The sequence below is a fragment of the Scyliorhinus torazame genome, chromosome 22 (assembly GCF_047496885.1).
Source record: "Scyliorhinus torazame isolate Kashiwa2021f chromosome 22, sScyTor2.1, whole genome shotgun sequence".
Lineage (NCBI taxonomy): Eukaryota > Metazoa > Chordata > Chondrichthyes > Carcharhiniformes > Scyliorhinidae > Scyliorhinus > Scyliorhinus torazame.
This window is the reverse complement of record NC_092728.1, coordinates 77,250,232-77,262,528: the sequence shown is the minus strand read 5'-3', so window position 1 is coordinate 77,262,528 and position 12,297 is coordinate 77,250,232. Positions and strand designations below refer to the sequence as shown.

Here is a 12,297-nt window from a genome sequence, read left to right as displayed (position 1 = left end):
TCGATCGCCTGTAGTATCGGGGCCAACAGCTCTTTCTACATTTCCTTTTTGAGCTCTTCCACACAGCATTTCAAGAACTCTTGTTGTTCAGGGCCCCATGTTAAACTGCCACCTTCCGACGCCATCTTGGTTTTTGCTTGCCTTCCTTGCCGCTGTTCTAAAGGATCCACTGCAATCCGGCCACTTTCTCCTCCTTTTTTCATCCGTATCCAGGGGGGATTCCATTCTGGTTTACCGCACAGTGTTTTTAGCCGTCAAAATTGCCGTTGGGGCTCCTATCAAGAGCCCAAAAGTCCGTTTCACCTGGAGCTGCCGAAACGTGCGACTCAGCTGGTCATCGCCGCACCCGGAAGTCTAGCACTCGACTTCTCAACTTTGACGTAACAGCTGTGGCCTTGGCAATCCTCGTATGGATTTCAGCATCAAGGGACAGATTGCTGGTAATTGTTGATCCAAGGTATGCAAAGTTGTCAATGATCTCCAGAGTGAGGTTGTCAGTGTTGATGGAAGTTAGAGTCTCTACATGTTGGCCCTTAACTTTGGTCTTCCTGACTCTTATTGAGTCAAAACTTCTTGCAGACCTGGAAGAACTGATCTATAAGCTGTTGCAAGTAAATTTTAGTATGGGATATCAGTGCAGTGTAATCAGCAAACAGCAAGTCACAAATTAGGACAATGTGAAAATGAATAAAAATGAAAATCATTTATTGTCTCAAGTAGGCTTCAAATGAAGTTATTGTGAAAAGCCCCTAGTCGCCACGTTCCGGCACCTGTTCGGGGAGGCTGGTACGGGAATTGAACCGTGCTGCTGGCCTGCCTTGGTCTGCTTTCAAAGCCAGCGATTTAGCCCTATGCTAAACAGCCCCTGCACTTTGGTCTTGACGCACACAGTCTTGCCAGCTTGCCATCAGCTCTGCCATGCAGGTAAACACCCTTATAGCTTCATTTGAGACATCAAAACGATAAAATGGCAGCAGAGAGAAATATATGCCATTGAGTGGACGCCAGCAACTCCCTGCTTTACCCTGCTGCCGATCTTGGATAGCCTCCGTTGCTGTTCCATTGTAACTGATGAAACTGTCCCTCGTGGTAAGAGGAAGTTATGTCCGCAGGCAGCCTATTTTCTGTAGCAGTTTGAAGAGTTTGTCTCTGTCTACAAGGTCGTAGGGCAGGGTGAGACCCATGAATGAAGGGTAGAATGGTCTGCTAGATTCGCAGCACTTTTCCTGTAACTGTCAAAGTGAAAAAAGTGTCAACTGTCGATCTGAATCTATAGGCTCAGGATAGATGCCCGATGCCAGGGTCTACAATCTGGTAAGAGCAATGCGAGCTAAGACCTTCCTCACAATATTTAACAAGGAGGTGTCTCTGTAATTGTGGTCGCCTGTACAGGGTGACTATTTTTGCAACATTCATTTCTCAAAGCTCAAATCTTTCCTTCCAGAGAAGCACAACAATTTACAGAGATGCTGCAGCTGTCAAAAACCTGGAGCTGGGAGTTTCCTGAGTGATAATGTTCTCTGTTGCATAGAGTTCGAGGTATTGCTCCACCCAGCTTGCTGGTTCAGTGATAACCACCCCTGACTTTGTCTACAGGGGCTGATTTGGTTGCTGCTGGGTCTGTTGCTTTCTTGGTTCCTTCAAACATCCTCCAACATTCCTGGATTCAGAAGCAAATTGGATTGGATTGGACTGGATTTGTTTATTGTCACGTGTACAGAGGTAAAGTGAAAAGTATTTTTCTGCGAGCAGCTCAACAGATCATTAAATACATGGGAAGAAAAGAAAATACATAATAGGGCAACACAACATATACAATGTAACTACATAAGCACTGGCATCGGATGAAGCATACAGGGTGTAGTGATAATGAGGTCAGTCCATAAGAGAGTCATTTAGGAGTCTGGTGACAGTGGGGAAGAAGCTGTTTTTGAGTCTGTTTGTGCGTGTTCTCAGACTTCTGTATCTCCTGCCCAATGGAAGAAGTTTAAAGAGTGAGTAAGCCGGGTGGGAGGGATCTTTGATTATTGTACGCTGTTGCAGAGTTTCAACCAGTACTGATTGGCAGCAATTTACGGAGTCTCTATTCTGGAAACCGAATATCTAGATTTTGTTTGCTGGGGGCTTACTCATAGTTCATGAAGGCTCTTCACTTGACTGCAGTATCTGGCTCCATTTCAGTCCAGTAGGTCTCAAACCAGTCAGCATTCGTTATGGGTGGTGTTGTGCAGATGATCCTACTTCAACACTGTACTCTAGCCTTGTGCGCAGTTGTCCGAAAGAGCCTGACTGAGCATGCCTAGGAACTAGAGTCCTTTCTGGGTCAGTGATATGGCAAATATTAATCTGAGAATGACCTTTGTTCTTGGAGTGGTATAATTTCCTTGGCTGAAGTCTGACCCTGCTACACACCAGGGAGAGGTCAGTGCCAGAGTCAGCACTGTGATAACTACAAGTGATGTAGGCATGGACATGTGTAGTACGTCGTGATGTCAGATATTTGTCATAGAATCCATGGTAGCGGCATAGCTTAAGCAACCTCTGTCCATTTTCATTCATCTTGCTGATTCCCTAAGTGCCCTATACATGTTGGCCAAACTGTATGGTTGGTACCCACCCTTGCATTGAAGTCCCCCAGAAGGTACAGTCTTTGGGCACTGGGACATCTGCTGATGGTAGCACAAGTGCCTAATAGAATTGATCCTTGACATCTGGAATAGAGGTGAGTATCAGGCCACAGGTGCACATTAGGTCAACAAGCTAGCCCAATTAACAAGAAGTATCTGTGAGACTTCTGTGGGAGGTTCAATCATCACGAGTGGAATGCTTTTTACTGCATAACCCTAACTGACTGGGGCTCCAAAGTTTAAAGCAGGCGGTAGTTATCCAATAAGACACGATGATTTCTCCCTCCCACCATCGGACGTAACTCTTGATGCTTGGCTCTATGCCAATCAAGCGAGAGCTTTTTTTTTTAAATTTAAGAGTACCCAATTCATTTTTTCCAATTGAGGGGCAATTTAGTGTGTTCAATCCACCTACCTTGCATATCTTTGGGTTGTGGGGGCGAAACCCACGCAAACACGGGGAGAATGTGCAAACTCCAGACGGACAGTGACCCAGAGCCGGGATCGAACCTGGGACCTCGGTGCCGTGAAACTGCAGTGCTAGCCACTGCGCCACCGTGCTGCCCAAAAGCGAGAGCTTTTAACAAGCAAATGGTTCTTCCTGTGCCACTGTGAGGCTGAAGTACCCTCTCCAGGGCACAGGCCTGGACAAATGATATGGAGATTTGGAGTTGCCCAAGTATCAGGGCACCCCCTCTTAGCATTGCTAGTATGGCCCGAAGGGAAAGAATAAAACCAATACTGTTGGTACCAACTCTGCTGCAGGAGTTGCCAGAAAGCTGCCTACGGGACCCACTCCGGATTTTCAGTCAGGGTTTACACCCTTAACTTTCTTCTCTCCAGGGTTTACACCCTTAACTTTCTTCTCTCCTGAGACGCCCACGGGGCAGTGGGACTATTTCTCCATGGCTGGGGGCCTGGTTCATTGATACCAAAGCAGAAACTTCTGTATGCCACAGGTCTGTTCCCTGGCCAGTTCCACTCGTGATGATTGAAACTCCCACAGGCCAGTTCCAGTTCCCTGCAGATTAGCCGGAGTCTACAAGATACCAGTTTACATATATCACCACAGAGTGACACCACATAAGGCTTGAAGAGTGTTGGTAGAAGAGGCTCACGCACTCGGCTCTTTCACAGCTGGAAGAGGTAACAAAAGTCTGGCCATTACGCGCCATTCACTATGCGAAGACACTTGACACATCTCATCAACTGGAGACTTACACTGACCACTACGCACCATCCACTACGGTAACACGCTGCATCAACCAGTGATACACTACTGGGCATCATCACCGTTATGATAATATCTGTAGGTGGCACCTCAAGAGGATTTCCCAAAATTAGAAGTAAACAGACAGTCATACTAGTAGCTCCATCTCTACGACAAACAACTTTAAAAAAACATTATCAAGAATTCTCAGTGAAATAATCTAGAAACATTTTGATCTTGGACTTCCAGAGCCTTCCACTCTAATTTTAACACTTGCTCCAGTGTATTTTTATATCATCTGTTTTTCTATTGTTTGGCCTCTTTCCAACTTTCCAATAGTGTTTTCCACCCCTAACGTCTGTCTTTTCCGCTCAGAGCTTTTATTTCTGTTTTGGCACAGAGCCAAAACGTGTGTGCTGAAGCCATTGTCTTTCACCATCCCACACCCTGCCCCCAAGATCAAACAATAACATCCCATTATTATGTACATCTAAGCTCCAGGTTCCATTGATAATCATCCCATCCAATCCACATGTGTTGCTTTTTACTTCTGCCACATAAATTCAATAGATCTATCTTTCTTCTTCATTCTCCAACTTTAACTGTCCAAACTGGGCATAGATATAACTCCTGTCATCCCGCCTCCTTTGAGCATGTTTGAACTCTGTTTGAACTCTGCCTGGTCTTTTTGTACTAAGAAATTGCCATTTATGTGATCTTTAATATTTATTTTAAATTTCCCATTCATCAATACTTTCTATAATCACCTTTAATCCCCAATTTTAAAAATGCACTTAATGTGCAACATTTGATTTATATTTGCCTATTCAAATTTACATTGAAATTAACCTTTAAAACATTTTAGTTACAATGAAGAACTGATAATTTGTCAGTGCTACATTTCATTAATCATTTTCATACTTTACTCCAATTTGCAGACTCAGATTTAGTAACTCGTTCTAAATTATTCTTTATTCTGGATCACAGCTTTCATTTATTCATTCAATGATTTTTGAAATGTTGAAAATTACAGCGGTATTGTCATTTGGGATTATGAGGCAATTTGGGAGAAATACAGGCACAGAATGCTGTTACCATTGGGCAAGCAATGCAGTGGAGGACAACGACAACAATCAACAAATCCAACAGGACATCTGCCCCACAAGAGTGATAGGATATATCAGTGGATTCACCATGGGCAATGCCATGCGAGATCAATTGGTAAATGTTGGTGTTACATCTGAAAATGCAGCAGTGCAATTAAACAAAACCATAGGTTTAAAAAAAAAAATATCAGAGAAAACAACAAAAATAACTGCTGCAACTGGCTAGTCCAACACAATTAACTAACACTAACAATGGCATTTGATCTCAGGACACAATCTCTAAAATTTCCTACAGTAACAAACATGGGAGAAAGGAAAGCTTAAGGTATTCATCACTTTATGCTTAAATACAGTGACTAAGCAGCAAGGAAAATTGCATTTTCTTCTCAACAATTACAAAACATTGTTGGTTTCTGCGACCCATTAGAATGGCTGATTGTCAGTAGCTTTACAATTTCACTTACCTTCTTGTGTTGGTTTAATTGGTAGACTCATGTCTGGTTTCTGGGATATCACCATTAATCCTGAATAAACAGGTGATGGGGTTAAGGAAATATCCTCAGTCAGTGACTCCTCGCTTGTCGCAGAAGCTGGCATTGCTTCCAAAGGCTCCCTGACAACTTGATGACTCTCCATTGATGAATCCATTAATACATCCTCTAGTTCCTTTTGTAGTTGCTGTTCACTGCCATTTCCAACTATCTGTGAGCACACACAATGTAGATGAAGTTTATTAATCACGTTTTTACTTAACAGCATCTCAAAGAGAAGTGCTTATGTTTCCATTAGTTATGATACACACTGACCAATTAAATTTCATATTTTAATCCAGCAAAGCACTTTATTTACTGTCAGTTGTAACTTTCTTTCGAGTAATACAATAGCTCATTGTTTATGCCATCTTCATTTACATCTTTATAGTGTTTCGCAACAGACCCCAAAAAAGAGAGAAGAGAGTTCACAAAGACGATTCATGAGAAATAATGAGAACAGCCAAAATGAAGGCGCAATAAATCTTGGGAGGGTGGTTTGCATGTAGGTAAACAAGCAGCTAAGTGTGCACATAAAGCAAATACAAAATTTGAGGATTTATACAAACCCATTCACGCAGTCACATGCAGTCAAACATTTCTAGTGCTGTGGAATCTGCACAACTTACATAGCAAAGTACACCAAATATTTGACAATTATTAAGAACCAGCAACATAAGCTGTACAGGAAGATAAAGAGCTATTTCAGAAAGTAGGAGAAACTGCAGGAAATGATATGGTGGTAAAGGAAACTTCAATTGTCCAGAAATAAAATGGTCAGGCCCGAAACAAGACAGGGGAAAAGTACAAGCAAGTTCATCGAGGCAGTAAGTTGTATCCAGAACAGCAGCTGTATTTAATATTCATCCAAACAGATGAATAACCTAGAATTAAGAGAATAGCGGCACCTAGCATTTTTTAAGCTTTTGTGGAATTGGAGCATATCATTCGTGCAGCAGGATTACTCCCCCCACCCCCATACCACCATCACTGCTGCAAAGATAGACTATTGACAATGACAGAATTTTGGTAGTCACAGTGGAGCCAGTATAATTTGACTAAATCAACAACAGTACATATTCCACTGAACCGTCCCAAATAAACATTTTCTATGAGAATCCCTTGTTAATATGGCAATAGTTACACTGTTATGTTACATCATGATGTCTGTAGGTAGCATGGCAAGCAGATTTACCTCCTTGTGTTCATCATCTTTTTACTTAAATGAAAAATCTCGAGTCTGAAAGTTAGATTTTGATCTATGGGTCCCTCAGATTGCCTTCTGATCAGTTTGTATCACCTCCATAGAGTGACACCACCTTCTCCTTAACTGGTAGCTTATATTTTTATAATAAATACGATATTCAATCATAGAACAGATTTTTTGCATTTGGATTAGTAGTTGAAGGTTTTCCCATTGTCACCTATTATCATTAATAAGCCAGGACACCAAACTACCAATGACTGCCATTTGGATCATTGAGGAAAGGGCACTTATGACTTTTGAGTTAATATGTCTACAGGTAGGCTTAAATGTTTTTCTTTGTAAAACAAATTGTTGGTTAGTCCACTGACCACGCGCCCGCGTCGGTCCGTCTTGCGTCCGCGTCTTGCCCTCCCCGATGCTGTCAAATTTGGATGTTATGGACAGACATATTATGCCTTCCCTCTAAATTTGGATAGGACATCCCAGAAGTGGCAGGTGTGAGAAGGATGCTAAATCAGCTTCCGTTTCATTTCACAACCAGGGAGCCCCATATGTCAAAGACAAAAATCTGGCTTTGAGCTCCAGTGATTTTTATATTATATGTTAAGATTAAAAGTGCACAACTTTAATGGGAAAACGCAAGATAAAGAAAGGTTTATCATTAGAGCATCACTAGAATGGTTATTTATTTTGAAGTATACCTTAATATTCTGTAAATTTGATTATCTTTGAGGGCCTACAGCTCGTGCAATGTCTCCTATTAATAGTGAGCATAGTATCCTTGATGCAGCAGATTCTGCATGGTCTATGGAAAGAGCAATCTTGATGGAATAAGACAAGGCCATTCAGCCCATGATTTATTCTCTTTAAATTGAATGAGGCAGATATCCAGTTAAGGAGCAGCTAGGTTAGCACAAGGAGAAAAGAATAGAAGGATATACTGATATAAAGTTAGATGAAATAGTGATACATGTGTACTTTAAAAACACAGCACAGGCCAGCTGCCCTGAAATAGCCATTTTCTGTTTATGTAGTATTTACACCACAGAATTAAATCAAATTAAAATAGCCCATTGTGCACTGCAGGACAAGCAACACACCCATCAGCAAAGATGCAATTATAGATGGGTGTGACGAAGTTGCATAATGCACCACCTTCCGTGTTTGCTTAAAGTTTCAATGACGAATGCGTGGCACTTTAGTATAAAACAGTTCCTGAACTTGTTTGCATAATTTTTGAAAGATCATTTCCCTAAAATCTAACCTCTCCTTAGTAAAAATTTCCCCATAAAATCAGCAACAAGGCGATTCCCTATGCGCAAACAAGACCAAAGGTATGTTATAATCTGCAGGAATTTGTAAACTAGCAATGACAAACTATTTCAAAGTATTCCTCATAATATTAAACCAGACATTTTGAGTTGTTACGGTTAACATTAGAACCAATTTCAACGCAACTCTTCCACAGAATCATAGAATTTACAGTACAGAAGGAAGCCATTCGGCCCACTGAGTCCGCACCAGCCCTTGGTAAGAGGACCCCTATGTGAGCCCACGCCTCCACCCTATCCCCACCTTACCTTTTGGACACTAAGTGGTAATTTTTCATGGCCAATCCACCTAACCTGCTCATCTTTGGACTGTGGAAGGAAACCGGAGCACCCAGTTCACAATTTTCTACTCTTTTAATCCATAGAACATTTTTTTCTAAAATGACTTGTTATCAGTGCTGGCAACCCGGTGTTCATTATAACTCAATCCCAAAATAGATCAAGTACTTTTCACTCAGTGTCTACATAACAGATATGCTGATATGATGCCCAACAAACTGATGTGCCACAATGAACACTTCAATGTCAAAACCACTTTCTTCTGCCCCTACTGACGGTAGTTATTTCATACGTTAATAAAACGTGCATCATTAGTGTGCCCTAAAAGGTAACATGTGTCAATAAAGATGTGTAATGGAAAGATGCATGTCATTAGTGTCACTGTCTCACCTGGATTACTTCCCAATCATAAATAACTATACACCATACACTATACTTGGGTAATTAATTACTCCGTCAATTTATCTTATTATTTAGTCCTAGTAAGAAACTAAAACTGGTCACATCCTAGCTTGCAACTTGCTTAAAGTCGCTATCCCGTGTTCATTTCTTTTTCCTTTCACTAAACTAGTTCAGGTGAACTGAAAACGTACTCATTGAAACACCCGCCAGATATGTTGTGAAATCTTTTTGTTTTCAAATTTATAGCACGCATTTAATAAATTTGCGATAACATAAGAACATAAGAACTAGGGACAGGAGTAGGCCATCTGGCCCCTTGAGCCTGCTCCGCCATTTAATGAGATCATGGCTGATCTTTGTGGACTCAGCTCCACTCTCCGGCCCGTACACCATATCCCCAAATCCCTTTATTCTTTAGAAAGGTATCTATCTTTTTCTTAAAAACGCTTAAAGAAGGAGCCTCAACTGCTTCACTGGGCAAGGAATTCCAGAGATTCACAATCCTTTGGGTGAAGACGTTCCTCCTACACTCCGTCCTAAATCTACTTCCCCTTATTTTGAGGCTATGCCCCCTAGTTCTGCTTTCCCCGACCAGTGGAAACAACCTGCCCGCATCTATCCTATCTATTCCCTTCATAATTTTATATGTTTCAATAAGATCCCCCCGCATCCTTCTAAACTCCAATGAGTACAGTCCCAGTCTACTCAACCTCTCGTCATAATCTAATCCCCTCAACTCTGGGATCAACCTAGTGAATCTCCTCTGCACTCCCTCCAGTGCCATATAGCTACAACAGTGAAACAAAACAAAGGAACCAGAAAAACAGGATCAACAGAACCAAAGAGAAAGCAGTCTTAGATCAACAAGCAGAAGTCATTAATCTCAATTCCCCCAACCAAAACACACTGTTATTTAACACTAAGATTTATAATAAATTAACCTACAGAAAATTAAGGTACGTAAGTTGCACTTCCAAGCACCACAGTCATAAAAAGTTGTACCAAGAAACGATCATCATACTGGATTTTATCTTCTTATTTGGCAGTCCCTCAAGCCTGAGGATGACTTCCTTTCACTGCGGTTTCTGAAATGGCTGTGAAATCCAGTGCGCAATTTGCAGCCTCTGCCACATGCTGCGCAGATAGCGCTTGGAATTTGGCAAATAGATTGTTGGGGGATTTGTGCACTCCCTCCGATGGCTCGACTTTGCCTCTGCACATTCCCAAAGTCTCGGAGTGTTCCATGCCTTCCAAACTGAGCCTTTTCCATACTTGTCAGTTACAAGTCAGGGTCTCCCATGAGTCAAATTGGTATATTTGACCGCGTCGTCGGGGATGCTGTGAGGACATCTGTAAAGCCTTTCCACTGTCACCCCGGGTCTCCTCACGCAATCGAGTTCCGAGTAGAGCAGTTGCTTCAGGAGCCTGGTGTCAGGCATGTCCCACCCAACAGAGCTGGCTTTGCATTTTTTAAATTCTTTCATGGGATGTGGGCATCGCTGGTATGCCCAACCATTGTTGCCGATCCTTAATTTTCCCTGAACTGAATGGCTTGATGTTGAACTACCTTTCTTGCCACCTGATTTGGAGAATCTCGCAAAAGCACCTCTGATGATACATCTCCAATGCTTTGAGGTGCCTGTTGTAGGTTGTCCAAGTCTCAGAAGGAGAAAGGAATGCGAGGATCACCGCTGCCCAGTAAACCATGACTTTAGTCTCACATTGGAGATCCAGGTCCTCAAATACTCTCGCCCTCAATCAGCCCAAGATTGAGGAAGCACATTGGAAGCGCTAATTAATTTTGCCATCTGTATGTGCATTCATTGTGAGGAGATTCCCAAGATAGGGAAAATGGTCCACATTTTCCAGGATCTCGTTGCAGAAATTCAGCATCAAAATCACTGTCATGTCCAGTGACGATCTAGACAATCTACTGCTGGTGTTTATCACTGATAATGTTAATGGTTTGGAAAATAATCTGAGTTTCACATATCGTATGGCACAGAATCCCACAGTGCAGAAGGAGGCCATTAGGCCTCTGTCTCAAGACAGACTTTTTGCCCTCATTTTCAAAGCCATTCATGACCTTGTTCTACCTTCTGCAAGTAACTTTTATTTTCCTTGCAGCCTTCAAATTACTGAACATTTTCCTACCACACAATCTTAAGACTCAATTTTCACTACAGCACTGGCTCCCAAAACCACTTCCTTTAAACCCCTCTCAAAAGTTTCATCTCTGAATATGCCTTTTGCCTATTTTCCATCTCTTGCTTCGCATCCTTTGCCACATTTTGCATAGCACTTCAGATGTTCTTTTGTGAGGGCACTAGGCTGGTGATTCTGAAATGCTCTCATTCAAAATATTTTTAGATCACAAATTTTATCTGTTTTCAGAACTACTCAGACATTAACATACCAAATTGATTTTATTGTTAATATGCTATTGTTCAGGTTCCTAGTTTCAGAATTGTGCAATTCTAGAACTTGTGTTTCCTGCCTCAGCCACACGTTAGTGTTGCTTGCTTGAATAACACCCAAGTCTGCAATGCCAAATGCTCAAAAATATTGGAAAAGCTTTTGAAAACTCCACTTTCTTTAGAAAGTGCTACCTCGGTCTCAAATTACGATATTCAGTACTTCAGAATCTAACCATTAGAACTTTAAACTTTACAATGGCCAAATCTCAAATTCTTGCCTTTATTTACTAACCACAGAACAGATGATCCCTATTATGTTTATCATTGCTGATGAAGTGTGCCAAAAGCAGAATTCCTGTCCTGTATCATATTGAGAACAGTGCTATATTTTAGGTTATAGAATTTGAAATTGCACACATGTAAGCTGGCTTTGAACAAACCTCAAATGGAAGTGGTCAGAGAACCTAAGATATTGAAGTTTGATGGCTCCTGCATAGTAATCAGATTATCAGTCCTTTGAAGTAGACTTCACTCATGCCAATCAGGCACAGGAATCATTCTGGTTGGTGGCAAGCATGTAAATCTATAGATATTTAAGTGGCTGGATGAGGAATTAAACTCTGATGTTGTTTAAAAACAAACTAATGAATGAAAACTTGGCATGCTTTTAAATTCTTCTCAGCGTGTTTTGGTGTTGCTGTCAAGGCCTGGATTTATCACCCATCCTGGTTGCTGTGATGTCAGTGGTGTGCCTTCTTCTTGAGCCACTGCAGTCTGTATGGGGAAGGTGCTACAGCAAATGTTGCAGTGCATTGATATGGCTGAGCGGCTTGCTTGGCCACTTTGGAGGACAGTTAAGAATCAATCACACCGCTGAGTGCCTTGAAAATGAAAATGGCTTATTGTCACAAGTAGGCTTCAAATGAAGTTACTGTGAAAAGCCCCTAGTCACCACATTCCGACGCCTGTTTGGGGAGGCTGGTACGGGAATTGAACTGTGCTGCTGGCCTGCCTTGGTCTGCTTTCAAAGCCAGCGATTTAGCCCTGTGCTAAACCAGCCCCAGCCTTGAATCACAATAATAATTTTTATTATTAACAGTAACTATAATTAAATAGGCAACAAATACAACTGGTTAACTACTATCTAATCTCTAACCCCTTCCCTTTAAACTCATCCCACCCTCTACA

The 12,297-nt window shown here is 41.7% G+C and overlaps 1 protein-coding gene across 5 annotated transcripts in view; it reads right to left on the bottom strand.

Annotated features, from left to right (window-relative positions):
- rabgap1 (RAB GTPase activating protein 1) overlaps positions 1 to 12,297 on the bottom strand; it is a 286,948-nt gene that overhangs the window by 205,673 nt on the left and 68,978 nt on the right. For all 5 annotated transcript variants that reach the window (XM_072488399.1, XM_072488395.1, XM_072488396.1 and 2 more), the window contains one exon: positions 5,408 to 5,645. In XM_072488399.1, the coding sequence (XP_072344500.1) occupies positions 5,408 to 5,591 (184 nt within the window). In that variant the 5' untranslated portion in view covers positions 5,592 to 5,645. The remainder of the gene's footprint in view (positions 1 to 5,407; positions 5,646 to 12,297) is intronic.